Source organism: Grammomys surdaster, unplaced genomic scaffold (genome assembly GCF_004785775.1).
Source record: "Grammomys surdaster isolate TR1022 unplaced genomic scaffold, NIH_TR_1.0 183, whole genome shotgun sequence".
Taxonomy (NCBI): domain Eukaryota; kingdom Metazoa; phylum Chordata; class Mammalia; order Rodentia; family Muridae; genus Grammomys; species Grammomys surdaster.
This window is the reverse complement of record NW_021604628.1, coordinates 1,972,062-1,994,913: the sequence shown is the minus strand read 5'-3', so window position 1 is coordinate 1,994,913 and position 22,852 is coordinate 1,972,062. Positions and strand designations below refer to the sequence as shown.

At 46.2% G+C, this 22,852-nt stretch overlaps 1 protein-coding gene across 1 annotated transcript in view; it reads right to left on the bottom strand.

Moving 5' to 3' along the window:
* Dnah8 (dynein axonemal heavy chain 8) overlaps nucleotides 1-22,852 on the bottom strand; it is a 236,994-nt gene that overhangs the window by 31,890 nt on the left and 182,252 nt on the right. The window contains exons 85-87 of the mRNA XM_028767920.1: nucleotides 14,500-14,616; nucleotides 11,572-11,673; nucleotides 4,299-4,459 (exon numbers count right to left, since the gene is read on the bottom strand). Of these exons, the coding sequence (XP_028623753.1) occupies nucleotides 4,299-4,459; nucleotides 11,572-11,673; nucleotides 14,500-14,616 (380 nt within the window). The remainder of the gene's footprint in view (nucleotides 1-4,298; nucleotides 4,460-11,571; nucleotides 11,674-14,499; nucleotides 14,617-22,852) is intronic.

Here is a 22,852-nt window from a genome sequence, read left to right as displayed (position 1 = left end):
TCTACTGAGGATGCTCTGGATAAGGTTGCTCTACTGAGGATGCTCTGGATAAGGTTGCTCTACTGAGGATGCTCTGGATAAGGTTGCTCTACTGAGGATGCTCTGGGTAAGGTTGCTCTACTGAGGATGCTCTGGATAAGGTTGGGGAGGTGTCAGAGAGATTCCACTGTGCTCTAAGTGGCCTGGAAATCACCGAGGAAGACAAGAGGTGACAACAGGGAGTGTCAAGGGGGTCATGGGTCCATTTGGGGGCTTGGGTTACCTGAGAGAATTCATATGAAAGACCGTGGTGAGACTTTAATCATCCCTTTCCGCTCCTGGTGCAGTGCAGTCAGGTAGGGGTCTCTGGTGAGCACTTTTGAAGCCCCAGCTCCCACCCCAGAGAGGTTAGTGCAGTTCTCAGTCCTCCTTGTGTGGTGGGTGGCGGTTAACCCAGAGACTCGATGACTGGCCCAAATGCCGAGAATAAGTGATGGTGGAAAAAAAAAGAGATGAAGCTCTAAAATACACATCTCTATCACTCCTAAGACTCAGGAAGCATCAGGAAGAGGGAGTGGAAAGGCTGAACGAGGCGGCAGCCAGGAATGGCTGCTGCAAAACAGCATCTTCTGGATACCATGAGGACACAGCACTCAGGAACTCACGGGTGCTGTGGATCCCTGCTCAAGATCTGCCCAAGATCAACCCAATCAACACTGCAGCTCGCCCGAGGGCAGCACGCCCGAGGGCAGCACGTACGGGGGGTGGGGGGCAGCACGCACAGGGGCAACACGTACTGAGACAACAGGCACCGGAAGCAGCCCGAGGTATAATACACTGAGGCAGCCCGCATGGAGGCAGCACGCACAGACGCAATCAAAAGGCCCTACTCGCAGCTAAAGAGATGATAACTCACAGCTGATGGCTTCTCGTGGTTGGTTTTTTTTTTTTTTCAGGGATGTGGCCCCAGTAAGCTGTCCATGCACCAGTGGATGGCTTCACACTGGCGCACATATCTGAAGCACTAACTGGACCGAGTGGGTTATATCGAAACAGGGATATTGAGTTGGGAGAAGCGACATGGTAGGAGGGTCTGAGAGGAACTGGACAGGAAAATAGGAGGTTAGTGTGATAAAAATGCATTGTGTGTCTAAGTGTGAAATTATTTTTTTTTTAGATTTATTTTTTATTTTTTTATTTATGAGTACACTGTAGCTGTCTTCAGACACACCAGAAGAGTGTTTCAGATCCCATTACAGATGGTTGTGAGCCACCATGTGGTTGCTGGGATTTGAACTCAGGACCTCTGGAAGAGCAGTCAGTGCTCTTAACCGCTGAGCCATCTCTCCAGCCCTAAGTGTGAAATTCTTAAAGAGCAAATACATACATACATACATACATGATACATACATACATACATATACATACATATACATACATACATACATACATACATACATAGGAGATATGAGGTCACACTGTTACCTGAACACTACGTTAAAGAATGACCACAATACTGACTCATTCAGCACACTAGTCTGGCACTTTGCCACAGTGTGCTTTTCCCATCAGTGACTAAGGACATGCTGAGTTGGGTCTTGTTAAAGAGCCCTCCCCCCACCCCCGACCTGTTGCTTGGCATTCAACTGTGTCAATGTCAATGGTCCCCAGGGTTTCTCTGGGATGCAATGACTCATTGTAGCAATGGTGGCTGGCCTTAGATGTCTGAGGGATTATTTTGAGGGAGCTAGAATGTTCCCTTTGGAGAGAGACCAAATGACAAACAACACTTCTGCCTTCAAAAGCAGAGGCAGAACTGAATGAGGAAACAGGACACCGTATCTGCAATATAGGTCGCAGATAAAAGGTGGGAAGTGTGTGTGTGTGTGTGTGTGTGTGTGTACACATACATATAATTAAGTCTCAAAACCAAAAAAAAAAAAAACTAAAATTGCTACTGGAAAAGAGTGGAGGAGTTATACAGCGCTAACACTTAGGTATAGACAAACTCACTCAGAATAAGAAAGAATATCTGCACGGGTTTCATTTCTGTTGCTACCATGAAACACCCTGACCTGAAGCCACTTAGGAGCAGAAAGGGCTCACGATCCCACAACACAGTCCATCATTGGTTGGTACATGGTGATCCTGGCTGTAATCCCAACCGTTGGGAGCTGGAGGTAAAAGGATCTGGTTATGTATAAGCCTACAGAGCAAGTTCAAGGTCAGCCAGAAATGAATGAAGCCCTGCCTAAACAATAATAATAATAATAATTATTATTATTATTATTATTATTTTTCCAGTACTGGGTATTGAACCCAGAAATTTGTGCATGCTAGGAAGCTATTTATCAGAACTGCCTCTCCAGCCCACATGACAGGATTTCCTAGACTCATTAGTGTCTAAGAGGACTTAGCTTCACTGATTCAGCCAACCTGGGCACAGGGTGCGATTACAGACACAAAGGTAAAGCGGTGAGAACTGACAAAGGTTCAGGATGCGGTGGGGTTTATGTCTTAACTGACGGCTGATCAGTAAGAACAGACAAAATAATAAAAGAAGAATGTGTCTGTGGCAGATAAAGAGGAAAAGGAAGTCAGAGGGTTAGGGTCTGAGGGGAGGCTTGAAAACGGATCAACATCTGTACTTAGGGTGAGTGACCCTTAAGCAGGGGCCGGAAGAGGTGCAGAAAGGTGAACCGCGGTGATATTTCAGGGTGGGGGCATGTTCCAGGAAGTGCAAGCATGGAGCCCTGTGGTCTGAGTAACAGGAAGTTATGGAGAGCTAGTACTGAGCTGGAGGGAGGGACATGAGGGGAAGGATGGAGGCTGGAACGGAGGTCTGGGTTATCCGTAAGTAGGACACCTTTGACCTTGACCCAAGGTGAGGTAGGGCCTCGGGAGGATCCTGAGCAGAGGAACTATGGAGTCTAACCCACATTTTAACAGCCTTGGCTCGAGGGAAACCACTTCCTCCTGCCCCTCTCTCGCTGTTTGTTCTCAAGCTGATCCCCAGAGTGGCTTTAATTTTATTATCATTTCACCCCTAAGCATGCATTTCGGCTCACTGAACGGAGCCTCTCAAAACTGCGGCCCGGAGGCGACAGAGAAGAGCTATCGTGTTCAGTCGCAGGGTCTGCAAGGAACATTAACCATTCAAGGCTTGGGACAGTGTCTCTCAAAGGGAAAAGTGTCTGGGCACGATCAGAGGGTACAGAGGAGATGAGCCCAGTGTGGGCACAAAGTCTCGTGTCGTGCATAGGGCATGCTTGTCTGTAAGAACAGAGCAGAGCACTAGAACTGGGCAGTGCCTATGCATGATGACAGAGTTATTAAAATTACAGCCATGGCTGAGAGGCTGGGAGACAGACAGGCATGCCTCTCCTCCTAGCTAGGAATGGACAGCAGTGGAGTGACACAGCTGGGGCTAACTGAGTCTGCAGATGGAACGGGCTGATACTTTTTGGTGGAGGGCTCTCCAAAGATAAACCTCATCTGGAGGGCTGCTAGAGGAGGGGCTAAGGATTAGTGGGCGTTTCTATGTCTTTGGGGATCAGGGACCTCACATAGAGCTGAGGTGTATATGCCCATGATTGGCTCATGGCCATAAGGTGGTAGGTAGCCAAGCTCGAGAAGAGATGGTCCATCATAAGATACAGGACTCTAACTGCGTGTGTTCTGCCCTTCTAGACCTTATGATATATCACACGTTACGACATATATTTAGATGTTTTAATTATGTGTGCATATGTGTGGGTATGTGCACACGAGTGGACCTGCCCAGGGAGGCCACAAGAGGGTGTCAGATCACCTGCAGTTGGAGTTAAAAGTGGTTGCGAGCCACCAGGCATGGGTGCTGGGAATTGAACGTGGGTCCTCTACAAGAGCATTGAGTCTTCTTAACCACTGAGTCCCCTCTCTGCTCCCAAGGGGCATGTTTTAAATGGATATTTGGAGACAGAGATGAGGAGCTGGAAGATGACTATCAGTGGGGAGCGTCGATTAAAATAAAAACATAACTGGTTTTATGACAGGACCGAGAAGTAATCAAGGCATAAATTACAGCCTTTGCGTTGTCATAAATGCCAGGCCCTGGGGATTTAGTGAGTGGAGGGCAGGCTCAGTTGTCACAGAGTCGTAATTGGGAGACAGGAACGAACACTATTTTTCACGGTAAGATAAAAAGAAAGGAGAGAGATTAAGGGAGAAAATGAAATGCATCGTCTTTGCCAGGCTTGAGTTACAAATGACACCTTCAAATTAAAAAAAAAAAGGGAAGAAAGAAAGAAAGAAAAAAGAGAGAGACGCCAAGAACTTACGTGATGTCAGCATTAGGGTGAAGCCCAAAGACTTCTGGGTTATCTAGAGACGGCAGAGACTGGATGTACTCAAAATACTGGTCCAGGGTTTTGCACACGGGGATTTTATAGCCGGTGTAAAAACAGAACGAGGGCTCAAACATCTTCTCGCTGAACCAGACCTGTGTGGGGAGAGAAAATAAAAGAAAATTGATGAAAAGAACCAAGATTAGAAAGGGGAGGGTGTGTGTGTGTGTGTGTGTGTGTGCTTATTTCCATTTTAATAGGGTTTTTCTTTCTTTCTTTACTGTTGGCTCTGAAAGCATCTTAACAAAACTTATCAACGGAATAATTATCACATATAGGAAGAAAAGAGATAATACACAGGAGAGAGGCCGCACGGAAATAATTAGGCAGGGCTCCGGTTGGCACCCAAGATTAGATCCAGCCAGAGTATGAAGGGTGGAGCAGGGCTACAAGTGGGCTCAGTGGCTGGGCACTTGCTTGGCATGCTGGAAGTCCTGAGTTCAATCCTCAGCACTGACAAAGAAGACTCGTGGAGGGAGTTGGGGGATGGGAGGTGGCCCAGTTGACAGAGTCCTTGCTTAGCACGCACAGAGCCCTAGGTTCTATCTGTATAGCCTAGACCCACTGTGGCTGTGTATTCCCGTAATCCCAGTGCTTGGGAGGGAGAGTCAGGAGGGGCAGAGGTTCAAGATCACACTGAACTACACAGTGAGTTCAAGTCAGGTCACACAGGAGTAATTTGATCACCTTGGGTCTGCCTGCAGGCATGAAGGCCTTTGAGCATCCTCGAGACCCCAACATCACGACCACATTTTCTTTTGGGGGGGGCTGTGTCTACACAGTTTCACTCCCAGGTACTTACGCACCAACAAAGCCACCACAGAAACCCCACAGTCCTCCCACCCAGGACTTTGTGAATTCTTTTGTTAGTTAAGTTCCATCCCTGGCCACAAGATGCAAATGCGTCTGCTGCCCAACCACCATTGCTGTTCGCCTGAAGACACCTTTTCCTGGTCCTATCCCATGAGTTGATTATCTGTAACAAAATATGGAGAAAACAAATACACATCTGGTGTGAACAGCCTTCTTTTTGAAAAGGTGGGGGGAAGTCGTTGAATGGCCCGGGCTGGTTTCAGGCGACAACTTCGGTATCTAACCGGGTGATTTTCCTAGTAGGGAGGGAAGCTGACAGGGCAGGGATGGGAGCAAGGCTAGAGCAGAGGATACAGGACCTCGACTCGCCTGTTCAGTCCCCACTGTTCCTGGCAGCGTCCCTCCGTCGCAGTCTGTGGCTCTCTTTAGATCCATCCATTATTCTGAAATACCGTGTCCTGGTTTTTTTTTCTACGTGGCTCTGTTTGTCACTCTATTCAAGTCCTGTGCGTGTGTGGTACAGAGCTCAGAACCAGAACAGAATGCAAAGGAGAGAGACGCACAGTCCTTTCGCCTAAGGAGCTTGTGACCTGGCAGAGGGACAAGCCAGTTATGAAACAGTCACTCTCCTGTGAGGGGGGACTGAAGAGAGGGCCATGAGGACATAAAAATAAACAAAGTGCACAGAAGGCTTAGGGGAGCAGGAAAGGTAGACGGGTGGATGTCAGGAAAGGGCTTATCAAGGAAGATTTTTTTTTTTTTGGAGACAAGAGTGCAAGGAGAGGATTGATTATTGATTGATTGGTAGATTGATCTTTTTATTTTTTTATTTTATTCATTTGATTGCTTATTTATTGGGTCAGGCACAACTTGGGAGACCATGCTAGCAAAAACACAGAATAACAGGACACCAGAGTGTGAGGCAGGAGCTGACAGATGCCGGGAAGCCTAGAATAATAGCATACCGTGGGAGGGAGACAGAAGGGAAAGCGAGAAGGGTCCCATGACAGATGACCGGGTGTGGGGTGAGGGGTAGAGTTTAATCTAAGAGTAGGGGAGCAATTTCAAGTTATTAAAGAAGATGGTGCGGTGTGTTTACAGCCACTAGGAAGACAAACGAGCTGTTTAGTGGTGTGGGCGGCTTAAGTTGCAGGAACAATATCTCGGCATGAGAGCTTTGGGTCCATAGCACATTTGTTATCTAACAAATGACGTCACCAAGCAGCGGACGGCACATTTAGGCACAGAAGCAAAATGAAGCTTAGCCTTGTAGTTCCCCGTTACTGTATGTATATACTAGGTCCAAGCATGTGGATTTGACACACCCAGATCGCTGAGGCTCGCCAGGCGCACAGACTATAATAAAATACTTAAACTAGTCTATTAGTCTCTTTTTTGGGTTGGTATGATTAAGTACCCTGACCAAAAGCAACTTAGGGAAGAAAAGGGTTTGCTTTGGCTTAAAGTCCCAGAGGGAGGGAGTCCATGATGGAGAAAGCATGGAGGCAGGAGCATGAGGCCAGTCTAGTATGGTCATCAGGAAGCTGAGAACGCACTCTATTCATACATAACAAGCAGAAAGAGGGGGCGGGGAGACAGAGAGAGACAGCAGGAAGTAGGGCCAGGCTATAAACCCTCAAACCCCGCCCCCAGTGACATACTTCCTGTAGCAAAGTTGCATCTTTTTAAAAGTTTCCTAGCCAGACAACATCGTTTCCTGAGAACCAAGTGTTCAAATCCATGAGCCTGTAGGGACATTCCTCATTCAAACCACCGCAGAGATTTGGGCACGTGCAACGGAAAGCAACTGGTACCATCTAGGTGTAGAATTAAGGTTGCTCGTGAAACCACCGGGACTTCCAGTGGGACCTTTAAAAGGTGCAGCTTAGCGTTTTAAGGGACTAAGGAAATGTTGTCAGTGGTCAGGGAACTGCAGACTCTGAGGTCCCAAGTCGGGAGGGATGCCAGTCCAGGGTACAAGCATGGGACAAGAATTGCTAGGTGAGAGCTCAGAGGAGCTAGGATCAGGTCAGGGAAGCTGTCATGGGGGAGGGGAGAGTCTCTACTGCACTGGGGTTAGGAAAGGGAGCCTTGTGCCCAGACCAGCAAGTCTTATGTGACTGAGACACAACTCAAGTTGAGTTTCCCGCAGGTCACCTCACACTTGTGGAGGAAGAAAGTTGGGGAGAGGGTTGAGGTCTAACTTAGTCATCCTCTATGGCCCTAAGTGGCCCATGTCGGGGTATGAAGAGGTTATTGGAGGAGAAGCAACAACTGTTACCTACTTAAGCCCCTGGATCAGCTATCCACCTGATCAGGTGGCGGGTTGCTCTCAGCTCTGCTTGGACCTGGGCTCTGCTCTTATTAGGTGGGGAGCATTTAGTGCAAAGACAAAATTCGGAAGGGTGGTGGCTACCGAGGTAGTGTCCTTGACCTTGAAGTTTTAGATAGCCAATGCAGGTTTAAAAAAAAAAAAAGCTGGTATGTATGTGTTGTGCTTTTTAAATAGACGTAATTTCCAGGCTGTGTTCTTATGTCAGTAAAACTCAAACCGCAACGGATTCCATCTTGGATGTTTAGACCCCTCTGTGCTGAGACTGCAGGTTTGTGCGTGTGTCAGGAGTGTATCAGGAGTGCCGCAGCAGGCCAGCCTGAGAACAGGAAGATAAGGCTGCTTCTGAGAGGCTCGCCTTCTGGAGTGGATGATAGAGGACATGTACTGGGGTGTCATTTCTTCTCCCTTGTTCTCCTACACAACTGCAAAGACCTTGCGCTCCCTCTTTAATTGTCTTTAAACTTCCCGTCGCCCTCCCCCCATAGCCAAGACTCTGGCTTCCTGTTCATTCTGAACGTAGACCAGGTCAGGGGAAAGTATTCTCAAAGCCCGCATTGTGCCAGCAGCCCCGCCCATGTACATCGACTCCTGCCCTGGGGAATGGAACACCTTCCTTCTATCAGGAGTGGGGAGCGGAACATAACAACCTAGGAACCAACGGGCGCGCGTGCATGTGGATCAATACAGGTATTGGTTGCAAAATCTAACAACAACAAGTAGTGTGGGTGAGGGAGAGACACAGGGAGCCCAGATACCTCATACAAATATGAACGACTTATGTCAGAAGATCTAGGCGGGCTTGGGAGCGTAACCCATGGGGTAGGGAGCCCCTGAGTAAACACATCACGTGGCATGCAACGGTTCCTTCACGTTTTGTACATTTAAACGTATGGAGGAGACAGAGAGGTGGCTCAGTGGTTAGGAGCACTTGCTACTCTTCCAGAGGACCCCCAGTTCGCTTCCCAGCACCCTCACTGAGAGGCTCACAACGGCTTGTGACTCTAGCTCCAGGGGATCTAGTGTACAACATTCCCTAACCCAGTTCCAGGGGATCCAATGCCCTCTTCCAGCTCCTTGGTCATTGTACTCACACGCGTGCATGCACACAGACACACAGACACACACACACACAATTAAAAGGGAAAACAAGGGGCTGGAGGCATGGACCAACTGCAATCTTCATATCTTTGTCTCAGCACCCATGGCATGGCTCCCAGGGGCCTTTAGTGCCAGTTCCTGGGGACCCAACTCCCTCTTTGAATCTCCAAGGACTCCTATACTACATGTGTGCCCATGGAGGTTAGAGGGCATCAGATCCCTTGGACCTGGGGTTAGGGACAGTTGAGAGCCACTACGTGGGTACTGGGAAAGAAGCCTGAGTCCTCTACAAGAGCAACAAGTGCCCATAACCCCTGAGCCGTCTCTCGGTTCCCTTAGACACACATAATTTTAAAAATGAGAATAAGTCTTAAAAATCCTCCAATTGTAGGTACTTCTGCAATTATTTTTAAAAGACTTATTTATTTATTTAATGTATATGAGTACACTGTCCTTGACACACCAGAAGAGGGCATCGGATCTCATTACAGACGGTTGTGAGCCACCATGTGGTTGCTGGGAATTGAACTCAGGACCTTTAGAAGAGCAGTCAGTGCTCTTAACCACTGAGCCATCTCTCCAGCCCTACTTTTGCAATTATTAAAAAAAACAAAACAGGCTCCTTACTAAGACATATCTGTTTTCCTTGGAATTCAGGTACGGAGGTACGTTTCTCACTTAACACATCTATTACCTTCTCACATTAGCCCCCCTTTTACTTCAGAGTTTCTCCGTTCAGCTCTGATGTCACCTACTCTCTCCTTCTTCCTGAGGGTATTTACATGTACTTGAAGTATGTCCTTGGATATGTGTTTCTCTCTGTGAGATACACACAGCTTACTTTGTAGAGCCCATTTTACATTCCCACATTTCTGCCCCCCCACAATCCCCCCTACTTTACTGAATGAACAAAGGTTTTCACAATCTATGCAGGACGTCACGTAGACTGTTTCTTCTGTGTTATGCACTACGGTGAGTGCTCTTTTTCCTGTGATGGATACCGAAGCTGCCCCTCAACACCTCAAACTAGGCTATGGATGATATTTATTCTGACAACATGTCCGGAACACATATCCGGGAACAGAATTCTGGTCTGGAAGGCGGGCAGTTACATCATGGGGTTGAAAAGACAGGCGCAGCTACCTTGTGCCCCACAGGGGTGAGCAGCAGAAGTCACCATTCTGAGTCATTACACCTCAGTGTCTTAGGATGCAGTGAGGCACCATCTCATCCTCCTTCAGAACCCAGGCATTGAGCTGGGTAGAACATGGGCTCCTGTGGACTCAGAGTATAGAGCCTTCCCAGGAACTGCCCTGGCAGATGAGAGCTTCCTTAGCTAAGGTCACAGATGGGAGACGGGGGAAGGGATGGGAAACCTGAACGGAGAGGTCCACGTCAGAGTCTCTTTCTAGAAAAACCAGCCTGAGACGGTTGCCCTCACCTCTGACACACAGTGTTATCATGAATGATTTGGTACTTACACATCTATAGACCTTTCCTTGAAATGTTCTGCCATCTATTTTGCTGGATTTCGGCCAGTCTCACCAAGCTGCTCTCTAGGAGGTCTGCCTCTAATTTCTGAGCACTGGTGTTCCTACCTTCATGCATCCTTGCCAATACCTGCTACTTTCCATGTGCAAGTTAACAGAAAAGAGTTAAAGCAAAAAAGTCGGGCATCTGGTCGACCTCCAGTTTGCCAAACTATTCCTGAAGTTCGTATATTTTGCTGTGATTGTTTTTTTTCTCTCTCTCTCTTTTCTTTTTTCCCTTTTCTTGGAAATAGATTCTTTTCTCACACTGCATATCCTGATTACAGCTTCCCTTCCCTCTTCTCCTCCAAGTTCCCCCCACCTTCCCTCCTGATCCACCCCCGCTTTCTGTCTCTCACTGGAAAAGAATAGACTCCAAAGAGATAGCTTTGTTGTGATTTTAATTAAGTTATGCCAAAAAGAAATAGAGGAGGAGCAGGAAAAGGAGAGAAAGAAAGGAGGAAAGGAAGAAAAGTAGACAGAGAAAATTTGATGAAGCAAAATTGCTGACAGAGTTCCTAGTATAAAGAAGCCAATAACCGTAAATTATTCACGTATCTGATTTTTCCCACATAGGTAAAATGCAGCGCATTTTTTCCTTAACACATAAAGAGATTTAAGAAGAATTTGTCTCCAGTGGGGGTCGATTTATATTATCCTTCATGGTAAAGTCATCATTGCTAGTGAATAATATCCTGTAGAAAATATCTACTCACAGGCTCTATGTGGAGTTTACTGGGGGGAAGAGGGAGAACCCCTAACAACCTATCCACCATCAGTAGTTTATTCTAATAGAAAAGACGAGAGCATTGAAATTACAGTACATGTATTTCCCCAGTACTTATTTTTAGCTCTGGACTCATGCTTTGCCTTGCACCCAAGAGGAAGAGGCACAGAGAGATGGCCAGCGTTTTCCTGACAGGCTCTGGAGAACTGAGAACATGACCTAAGGGCAGTGGGGAGATGGGCCTTGGGAAGAATCCTCAGGAGGCCCTCTGGGATGGCTGGTGGCTGGTTTATTATTGGGTGTGAGGGCACCATAGTAGAAAGAAGAGATTCTTGGCTAGTCCTGTTTATGAGCATCCTTCCGTTGTCATCCCCCAGCCTTGTTGTGCCCACTGTAAATAAAAAGTATTCCTCAGATGGGGAGATGGTTTCGTGATAAAGGGCACTTCTTGCTCTTGCAGAGGTCTGGAGTTTGGTTCCTGGCGCGCGCGTGCGCGCGCACACACACACACACACACACACACCCCTCTATAACTCCAGCTCCAGGGTATCTGACATCCTCTTCTTGCCTCCAGGGGTACCCACACTCACATGCACATAGCCACACGCACACATACGTAATAAAGAACAAAGTCCCTATTTTTTATAGTGGGAAGCACAGTAAAATACATCTTCACGCGATTTTACTCCCCCCAAACTGACTTACTCGGGCAAAGCAGTTAAGCAGCCGTTTGTCGAAGTCGTCTGTCACTCTGCCACCGTACTGCACTTCTCCGATCATGTACCGAACTGTACTCCATGACACGCCCTGCATTGGAAACAAGGTAGGGTCCCCATGGGGAAAGTTCTGGAAAAGTGAATGCCAGCTGGGCTGTTATCTTAGTTAGCATTGGCCGTCAACTTGACCCAGGCTGGAAGCACCTGAGGAAAAAGGTCTCAGCTGAGTATAGCTTTATCAGGTTGGTTGGTGGGCATTTCTGTGAGCGACCACTATAGGCGGTGCTATTCCCTACGCAGGGGTCCCTAGGCTCTCTAAGGAAGCCAGTTAAGCATGAGCTTGTGAGTGAGCCAGCAAGCAGAGTTCCACCACGGGTCCTGCTTCCAGGTTCCTGCCCTGACTTCCCTCAGTACGAACAGTGACTTGGAAGTGTGAGCCGGGTAAACTTTGCCCCCTTAGTTGATTTCAATAAGAGTATTTGTCATGCTGGGCAGTGGTGGTGCATGCCTTTAATCCCAGCACTTGGGAGGCAGAGGCAGGCAGATTTCTGAGTTCTAGGCCAGCCTGGTCTACAGAGTGAGTTCCAGGACAGCCCAGGCTATAAAGAGAAACCTTGTCTCAAAAAACCAAAAAAGAGAGTGTTTGTCACAGCAGCCGGATGAAGCTCAGATAGCTGTGTGAAAAATTACTCTTCATCTCACAGGAATAACTCACTACCATGAGGCTGGAACCACTCCGGTTCGTACGCCAAAGGAAAAAAATCTACAATATTAAGCATCAGTGGATAAGCTGGCTACAGGTTGTGTAAAAAAAAAAAAAAGACATTATTTCTCTCTGTGATTGTAATCACCTGTAATTCTCATTATAGTAAATGCCACATTGTTGCAGAGGGTGGGACATAGTAAATGCCACACTGTTGCAGAGGGGCCGGAAATGATGGCCTAACAACCAAAGAGGCAAAAATCAAACAAGTGGGGCTTTAATGGTCCTTCCTAGCTGTAGATTATCCCAGATTCAGTACGAGAACAAATAGGAAGATATTTATTCCCAAACCTTTTCCACAATGCAATCCTGCGCTGTCTCATTCTTGTAAAAGCTAAAACCGCTTAGGAATAGCCATTAATTTCTTAGCAATCTTACACTGGCAATATAATTCTACTATTCGTAGCTATTTAAAAAAAAAAACAGTATATTTGGAGTAAAATTAAAGTGGGGATGCTTACAGATCTCTGAATCTTATTTTTATTTACTTATTGGTTAAACTTTTATCTTTCCAGCTTGGTTGTCACTCAAGGCAGCCATTTCAAGGTAGCGATTATTTGTATATGCTGGGATGATAAATGGCTACAGGATAGGAGCCCATACCATGTAATCTTTCATCCTACTGCCACGGCCTTAATTTACTATACTTTAGTCATTTTAGGAAAAAAACAAAACAAAACAACAACAACAACAAAACCCAATTGGTTCCAGACTTCTGTCCATCCCAGGTGTACATCATCATGGCTTCCAGAGCCGTACTGCTACCATAGTGTCTCTAGTAATCTGGAAGGCCTACTATGGGCAGGAATAGAGGGACACGGTGATCTCTACTGAGCCTCTATTCTGCACTCTGCACTGCATTTGTATAAATACCAGTTTGTGCGTGCCTCGAAGATGCTACAGTTACTTTATGGAAGAGGAGACCGGTCACAAGGCTCATTGACTAGCTGGAAAACGCAGATTTCCCTTTATAGCCTTTGAATGCAGAGACAACTGGGTTTTCACTCCCGGCTCTGTGGCCATCATTTAGATGGGCATCGTGATAACACCTTCTGTGTCAGCCTCACGATGGTGTAGGTGTAAATCAGGCCCTGCATACGTAAGCACCTTGGTGACGGGTGCTTAATCACATGTCACACCGTGGTGATTAGTGATTAAATAATGAGCTCGGCTCTTGGGGCTCAGCATGTAAAACCACTTGGTACCCAAGCCTGAAGATCTGAGATCGGACTCCAGGACCCACAAGCTAAGAAGAGGGAGCTAGTTCTTGAAAGTTATCCTCCAGCTGCTGTATGTGTGCCACAGTGCATTGGATGCCTGTACTCAAACACATGCATCACAGACACACAGACAAACACACACACACATATACACACACACACACTAAACATCGTAATAAATGCAATAAAAGGAAAGAAATGCCTTCATGGTTGAGAATGTGTTTCAGGGATATAGCACTTGTTAAGCATATGTGAAGCCCTAGGTTCAATCTCTAACGCTACACACACGCACGCGCACACACACACACACACACACACACACACACAGAGGAGGTGGGGAGAAAGCTCAGCATTTGATGTTCTTGCAGAAAATGAGGTTTGGATCCCAGCACCCACATGGTAGCTCAACCATCTGTAATTACAAGTCCAGGGGATCTGACGCCCTCTTCTGGCATCCAAGGGTACTGCATACACACAGTACACTACACACACCCAGGTACACACATGCGTAAGTAAATAAATAAATCTTTTTTCCAAATGGTGAAGGATGGGACATAAGACAAAAAGAAGTACTGCTTTATAGGCTAGTAGACACTGTCTCTCTTTTAAAGAATAGAAGAAAATCAAAGAAAGTAATCCTGACTGATGTTCTCTCTCTTCTCAGCCGGCCCTGAGGTATCTGGGGGTGGCATTAGGGGTGTGATTATATTTTGCAGCACTGAGTTTCATCGCTATACTGACACGCACCTTCGGTGGAGGGTAGCAAACTGATTGTTGGTTAGGGGAAGAGAGAGAGTGAGTAGAGCCGCTAATTAGATTACCTGTCCCTCAGAAAGAGGTTCCCAGGGATACCTCAGCTAGCTCCCTCCACACCCTGAGCTGTAATGAAAATCCAGAGAGCAAACAAACAAAAAAACCCCACAATTCCACTCACCTTTTTAATATCACACTCATCAAGGTGGTTCTGAATGAACTGAACGCTGGCTGAGAAGTCGGCAGAATTGAATTCATAGGGAATGTTCCATCCCAAGGGTCCAAATTTTCGTCGCTCCTTAAAAACAGCACAGAAAGTCGGGGTCAGCTGGGATTTAGACACTGTGTGTAGCTAGATCCTTGTTTGTGGAGCTGGAGGGTCATACTCGGTTGGTGACTTTAGGACATGCTAGGCAAACATGTCACCAAACTGGATCCCCTGCCAATTCCTCTGTTTCTGTTAGTGCAATAACATTTAATAAAAATAAAAGCTTCATTATTGAGGCAAGCCGGACTGAGCACAAAGAACAATATGGGGTCAGTGAGATGGGTCAGTGGGTCAGTGGGTCAGTGGGTGAGGGGGTTGTCACAAGTCTGATGACCTGAGTTCCATTCTACTGCAGCATTTGTATTCATTTGAGCTTGTGCATGTGTGTGTAAAAAAACACACACACACACTCAAACAATAAAAATACTTAAAAATAATCAAAGGACAATGTATAGTCGGGCAAGGTAGTACAGGCCAGTAATTCACACACTTGGGAAGCTACAGCAGGAGGATTGTGACTCCAAAGTCCTGAGCTACACTGCAAGACCCTGTCTCAGAACAAAACCAAACACAAACAGTATGCATGGTTTGAGACATATTAGCCATTGAATATTATTTATTGGCTACAGCTAGTGGTTTACAAATTTCCAAAAATTTGTCAAGTTGGGGTTACTGATTTTTTTTTTTAAGTCTAATAGGTTGTCATAGTGACACAGCCTATAACCCTCATTGGAAGGTAGAGCCAGGAAGATCAGAAATTCAAAGTCGTCCTCAGCTACACGGTGAGTTCAAGGGCAGCCTGGGCTACCTGAGACCTGTCTCAGACAAAGCTTGTCTAACTCTCCATTGACAACTCCTAGGTAAACTGCAGGAGATTCTTAACAAACACCTGTCGGATTTGTCCTCCTTCTGAGTCAGCCTCTGGAGGGTTTGGAAAGTCAAGTATAAGGGTTTGCATCTTTCAAGCTGAAGAACTTGAGCGTTCAGAACTCGACCCCCTGCTAGTTTCACTCTGTAATTTTTGCATCTCGGGTTTTTAAAACTAAGAGTTTTTATTGTTCACATGACACATCTGTCTGTAAAACTCTCCTGCCGCCCTCACATGGCTGTTACTGCTAAACTGAGCAAGAAAGACCTGGAAGACACCTATAAAACCGTGGCTATTCAAAGTCACTCAATTGCCTGTGAATAATCGGACTGGACTCAGTTCAAAGGATGGAGCTGCTTTGATATTCTGGGGACTATTGTGTTTCTCTCTGTGTCTATGTTTTTGTGGATATGGGCGCATGTGTAGAGAGAGAGAGAGGATGACCTCAGGTACCATCCTCAGGATGGCTGTCTACCGCCTTCAAGCTAGGTCTTTCCTTGACCTGGAGATCACCAATTAGGCTAGACTGGCTAATAAGACTGGGTGACCCACAAGCCCCAGGGATCCTCTTGTGTCTGCCTCCCCAGTGTTGAGATTACAAGCACATGCTCCCATGCCTAGATTTTTTATGTGGGTCCTAGAAATCAAACTCAGATTTTCCAGCTTGCAAAAAGTAAGTGCTTTCTTGAGTATCTCCACCCCCAAGAGCCCTGGAGACCTTTGAAGGCATATAAATGGTAGCCCTGATATCTCCAAGCCCTGGGAACCCAGAGAGTCATACAGATGAGTCTGGTTTCTGTGCTGGTAGGCTGTCCCTGCCTGGTACATGTGAAATTCTAAGGAGGATCTTACATGCGCTCTGGAGCTCCAACCCTAGGGTCTAGATTCAGAATCTGCACGGACAACAATTCTGCTTCTCTGAATACATACTATTCTTCCAATCCTCTGCCTTCTCCAACACAAGAGTGAGCATGCACACACACACTCACACATATGTGCACATGCATACACTCACACATGTATACAAGCACACTTACCCTGCGTGCACATGCACACACACGCACACACACACACACTTAAGCCTTTGTAAGCTATTTCTTCTTACTGATACCATTTCAAATCTCACCTCCTTTCCAGTCCCACCTTTCAAAGAAATCTATTAGCTAGGATAAAATCAGGGACAAGTCATAGAAGAAAGTCAGATGGTTTTAATCACTGAATTTCAAGGTATGCTTTTAAAATATTAACAAAACCATTAGCTTTCATTTGAATCCAGCTGTTCCATCCTTGGGGAGATACGTTGAAGGGCAGGAAACAAAGAAGAAAGTTTAAAGCCCTCTCAAAAATGAGAAGGTGCTCCCAGGACATCTTGATCTGTGCCTCTTAGGTTAGGTCATCGAAAGTTAATGTGACTCTTGTCCCCATAGCTTAACTAATTGATCAAAGAAGGACAAGGAGCCCCAGACAAAGAGCTTCTACAGAGCAAAGATAAACCATCGGCAAAAGGGACAGACTGCCTGCAGAATGAGGGGAAGCTTTTGCCAGCCCTACGTGGGCTTTGTCTATAGACAGGGGGTTAGTATATAGAACATGTAAAGAACTGCAAAAAATTAAACACCAAAGAAATCCAGCCAGTTTTGATAAATGGGACTGTTAAACAGACCTCAAAAAGAAGAAACCACATGGCTAATAAATATTTTAGAAGTGTTCAACGCCCCCTCGCCACCAGTGCCATACAACTTAAAATGACTTTGAGATTCATTCCATCACCCCACCCCAGTCAGAGTGGTGATCATCAAAAATCGTCAGGAAAATAAACAGCAAAAGCTAGTGAGGGTGTGAGGAAGGAACTTGTGCTTGCTGCCAGTGCCAGTGCAAATTAGTGAAGCCATTAAGGGAACCGGTCTGTGGAGGGGCCTTAAAAGCAATTACAAATAGAACTACCATCTGACCCAGCCACAGCAGCACCACCCATAGGAGTCTCTATCCTACCACAGAGATACCTGCAGGTCCGAGTTTATGTCTGCTCCCCTCAGAATAGCTAGTAAACAGAGTCAGCATAGATGTCCATCAGCAGGGGTGGACAGTGGAAAATGCCGCATACACGCAACTCAAGAGGAGGGGCAGGGAGATGGCATGTTCCGAGGTTCAGTCCATTATCATCAAGGCAGGAACATGGCAGCATCCAGGCAGGCATGGTGCAGGAGGAGCTGAGAGTTCTACGTCTTCATCTGAAGACTGCTGGTGGAAGACTGGCTTCCAGGCAGCTAGGGTGAGAGTCTTAAGCCTGTAGGACCATGAAAGGCAGCCTGATTTCTGGTTGAGCTAGATTTGAAACGCTGGTGACCCCGTAGGATCCCCTGCAAGGGACGTTAGGTGTTTGCCGAGCTCCCAGACTCCAGGTTCCTGACACGAGGCTGAAGCCCTCCATAGATCTGTGTCCTTTAGTCATGCAGGGCAACTTCCCCTAGCCCCTCCACAGGTAGAAGGTGTGACCATAGGTCATGTAGCCTCAAGAGAGATCTCCATATTAATTAGGTACCTAAAGGCCGGAGGGGCGTAGCCAATTAAACTTTCCTTCCCAGACACTCCTCCCTGCAAAAGGTATTTAACCTCAGGCCCACCATGAAAAAACTGGGGTACAGTTTCTCATCCACTTTCCGCCATGACAATAAACATCTTAAGACCATGGACTGTTTCTCTTCTTTGGGATCCACCGTGGGGAACAGTGGAGCAGGCCTTTGCCTAGAGAACCTCGCCTAATCTCCTGCAGAAGACCTCTCTGCATTCCCAGACACGGAGACCAACAACCCAAGCAAGCCAAGCAACCCACATGAAAATAGTCCCCTTGGTCTCTTCCACCATGTAATCTTCAAACCGCAGAGTGTAAGTCACTTAGTGAAATGGAACTATTACCCGTTTTTGCAAACCAAAAAAAAAAAAAGAAAAAGAAAAGAAAAGAAAAGAAAAAAACAGAATCTACAGTGAGTTTTACCTAAGCATTTGACTTGATTTTTGAAATTTAGTCAATTAGACGGGGAGTTGAATGAGGCGTAACTCTTTGCAATTGCCAGAGATACTTGATCTGGCTCCATGGAAACACTTCCATTTAAATGCACAGAACGATGGCAACCCGGCCATTCCTTAGAACTTAGAGCTTCGGAAATTGCCCCAGCGCTGAATGCTACCTCAGCACCTGTCACTTCAGATCCCTTCTCATTTAAAGCATCCTAAGTTGGCTCACTCAAGGCAAAGGCAGGAGAGTTCATCCTGGGGCCGGGGTTTGGGAGGGAAGAAGCATATAATTTTTAAAGGAGACAAAATCTCAGTGGATGCTTTTTTTTCTCATCCATACAAAATTATTTTGAGTCCTTGTGTCCATCTGGTGTACAAGTACCCCCACCTGCAGATCTCTCTAAATGACAATAAAGGAGAAAGAGAACCAGGCCCTGAGAGGTGGCTCAGCAGATGGACATACTCTTGTAAGCCCCAATGGCCTAAATCGATGCCTGAGAGCCATTTGGTGGGAGGAGGGAACGGACACCCCAAAGCTGTTCTTGGGCCGCCTGTGAGTCATGTCAGAAGCCCCCTATAAATAAACAAAAATGTAATTTAAAAGCCTCAAAAAAGAAGAGAAGAACCAAAATTAAAACATAAAATAAAATTAAAAGGCCAAGCAGTCACGATACATGACATTTATGACTAAAATGATAAACATAAAGTAAAATAAAATAAAATAAAATAAAATAAAATAAAATAAAATAAAAATGACCAAGCGGGGCCTGGGAGCTCATTTGGAACCTTGGACATAGGAGATGTTGAGGCTATTTAGGATACTGGATCTCTTCAGTCCAAGCAGCATTTTGGAAGCCCTGGAATAAAGTCTTGTTAGTACACTAGCAAACCATTAGAATACATAGAATGCTTGTGTTCTCAAGAAGTTCGCATCCAGTCAGTAAGACACAGAAACGAGAAGACGACAGTGTGACAGGAAATGTAATTAGCTGCTAAAATTTACCAGGATGACAAGTCAGGAAAAAAGAAAAGAAAAACAAAAACATAACAACAACAAACCAGATGCCCGACCCAAGGCTTCTGGTTCACAGGGAGAATGAGGCTGTTCTGTGAAAACAGGTGAGAGGCCTTCGGGTTTGGTGAAGGCGTGCAGAAAACAGAGACACGAAGTCTGTAGAGAAGGCAGCTACTGCAGTAGAGGGTATGAAGTGCAAACTTAAGGGTTCATTGGAGAGTCAGTTGTGTTGGATGGTGTTTTGCTGGGGCAGACACGTGAAGGAGTGTTTTCCTGAAGTGGACACGGGTGTGAAAGACTAAGGCAGACTCGTAAAGGAACATTTGGCTGAAGCAGACACAGGAGAGGGGAAGCTAAAGCAAGCAGGAAAAAAGACACATGATGAAAGATCCTGGGCTGGAGAGATGGCTCAGCGGTTAATAGCACTGACTCCTCTTCCAGAGGTCCTGAGTTCAATTCCCAGCAACCACATGGTGGCTCACAACCATGTATAATGGGATCCGATGCCCTCTTCTGGTGTATCTGAAGACAGCAACAGTGTACTCATATAACTTAAATAAATAAATCTAAAAAAAAAAAAAAAAAAAGAAAAGAAAGCTCCTTCGCTGAAGACACGCATGTATTGGTCCACTTTACACTGTGTAGTTGAGCTGCATTTGTCGGGACTCCACAGAGAGAAACGCACCAAAAAAGCTTCTGGTGGAGTGCTGCAGTTTCTTGACGCTTGCTCAGACTTGGGCCGATTGGCAACACACGTGGAGGACAGGTGACATTTGGGGGGTATAAATATGACTCGATGGACGGTGACCAGAGAGTGCTTGGCTTGCTTGTGAGTCTCACATCTTCGCTCATCTTTGGGTCCTTAAGAGAGGCACAGCCGAGAATTTCTCTTGGTGTCCCTCCAGGTCCCTCCTGCTGACAAGCTGAGGCTGAGGCTTGGCTGTTTCTGCTAGGTCCTGTCACCGATGTTGCTAACCTGACTCTATCAAACTGGACGGCTGGTGTATCCATGAAGTGTTTGCCAGTGGATGGTGCTGCCACTGCTGACCTGTGAACTGAACTGCTGATTTGCAGACAACACAGACGGGAGATGCTCCAAAGAACCTTTCTATACAGGTCCACTTCCCCCTTATCCTTTCTTTCTCACTACCTCTCTGGTGGATGATGGGCTGCCAGGGAGGTTAAAGCATTTAAAAACCAACATTAAAAACAAGGTTTGAAGCCAGGTGGTGGTGGCTCACGCCTTTAATCCCAGCACTTGGGAGGCAGAGGCAGGCGGATTTCTGAGTTCAAGGCCAGCCTGGTCTACAGAGTGAGTTCCAGGAAAGCCAGGGCTACACAGAGAAACCCTGTCTCGAAAAACCAAAATAAATAAATAAATAAATAAATAAATAAATAAATAAATAAGGTTTGAAAACAAATAAAGTTACAAAGGTGAGCTTTACAAGCAGCAGGGACCCCAGGCTCACTTCCTTCAGGATGTGTTGCTGTTGTAGGAAATTATTTCACCTCGATCTGGGGCTTCCACCCTGTTTTTGATCATTCAGTTCCTAGATAAAAGACGTGCAACTTTTATTATAATAATAAGCCTTAATCAGCATTCAAGCTGGGCAGATATGTACTCTCTAAGCTCTTAGAATCTATGTTCCCATAAATAAGCCCAGATTATAATTTGCCCTGTTTTGTCTGGGCAGCTCTTAACTCCGATTAGCCTGTCCTCTTGTCACAATTTCATGACTCACCTACCCATGGCAGCTTCCTCCTCTCTCCACCTTCTTCTCTCCCCCTTTGTGGTTCTCCTCAGACCCCAAGCCTGGGAACCCCAAGCCTGAGATAGCCCTGCCAATTTCAATTTAGCCCAGCTATAGACTGTCGACATCTTTATTCACTCATCAGGGATAACTTGTGGGGCAGGGTCACATAGCATCACCTGGGTCTACATCCTCGGGGACAACCAGGCCTCGGGGGAGCCACTATGCAGCCTTGCAGTACATAGCATAAGACCTCAACAGGTTAAACACGACTTTGAACACAAAGGTCCCCCCACTCAAAGATTGGTAAGCAAGTCTGTGATGATTTTAAGAGGGCCAGAGTGTTCCCTTCATCATTTGAATAATCTAGTCCTCCTTCCTGCCCCACTGTGCGTGTGTGTGTGTGTGTGTGTGTGTGTGTGTGTGTGTGTGTGTGTGGTGTGTGTGTGTGGTATGTTCAGAAGTCAGATCTGAGTGTCTTCCTGTATCACTCTCAACATTATGTTTTTGAGACAGGGTCTCTCAGTGAACCCGATTAGGCTAAATGGCTTGGCCAGCATGTCCCAGAGATACGGCTGTTTCTACTTCCCCAGCCAGTGCTTGACGGGAGTTCTGGGAATCTCAGCCCAGGTCCTCATGCTTGAGTGGCAAGTACTTTACAGAGTTCCCTTTTCCCCTGAGGAATGCACAGGACAGAACTACCAAAGAAGTATGGGGATATCCTGGAATGACTGGTGAGAATATGCTCAGTGGAGACATTTTAATGGCGCTGAAACAAGCTTGTCCTGATCTTATGTGGGGCTTGCGTGTGTGTCACTGGCGGTAGTTAACTCTCGAGCTTAGGGAAACAGCAAAACAGGGTATTCAATAAAATCAAAGGTGCAAGCCGAGCTAGACGGTCCGAATACAGTGTTAAGAGGTTAAAACTCGTGTCCAAACCAGTAGGAAACATGATGATGATGATTGTGTGTATGTGTGTGTGTGTGTGTATGTGTGTATGTGTGTGTGTGTGTAAGAAACTGAATTGTGTTGCTATAGTTATTCAGAAATGTTTAAATAAGGCTCCTACAAGCATGTTTGCCAAAGCAGGAATTTTTGTGTGCACTATTAAGTTTAAAGGGAGCTGTTTTGTCAAGACATCAACTCTACAGGAGGGAGGGACACTTTCCTGAACAACCATATATTGATGGGTGGCATTTCCTGGGCCCTGGTGTTATGACTGTGTTTATTCAATGTCTAAATTACTTTAACGGCTGGGTTTTTTTTGTGTTGTTGTTGTTTTTAAAGTTCACATTTACAACTGCAGGGCTCTAGAGATCCCAGAATCCTTCAGGGGCTTGCTATCCCAGGCCAAGAGTGGAATGTAAAAAAAACTCTGTGGATAAATCACTAGAAAAGTCTCAAGTGTTAGAAACCCTGTGGGCAAACCTCTGGGATGAGGAAAGGGATTCCCAAACATGAGAGTTTGGGAACGTAGAAATGGCCACGGACTCCCCCCTGCCCTTTTAACACAACGACCATCATAGACCTCCATTTTTGTTGTATCTTGAAATACTGGAAATTCTGGAAAGAAAATCGAGTCCTCCCATCCTCCACATATGGCTCCATCTGCCCCCA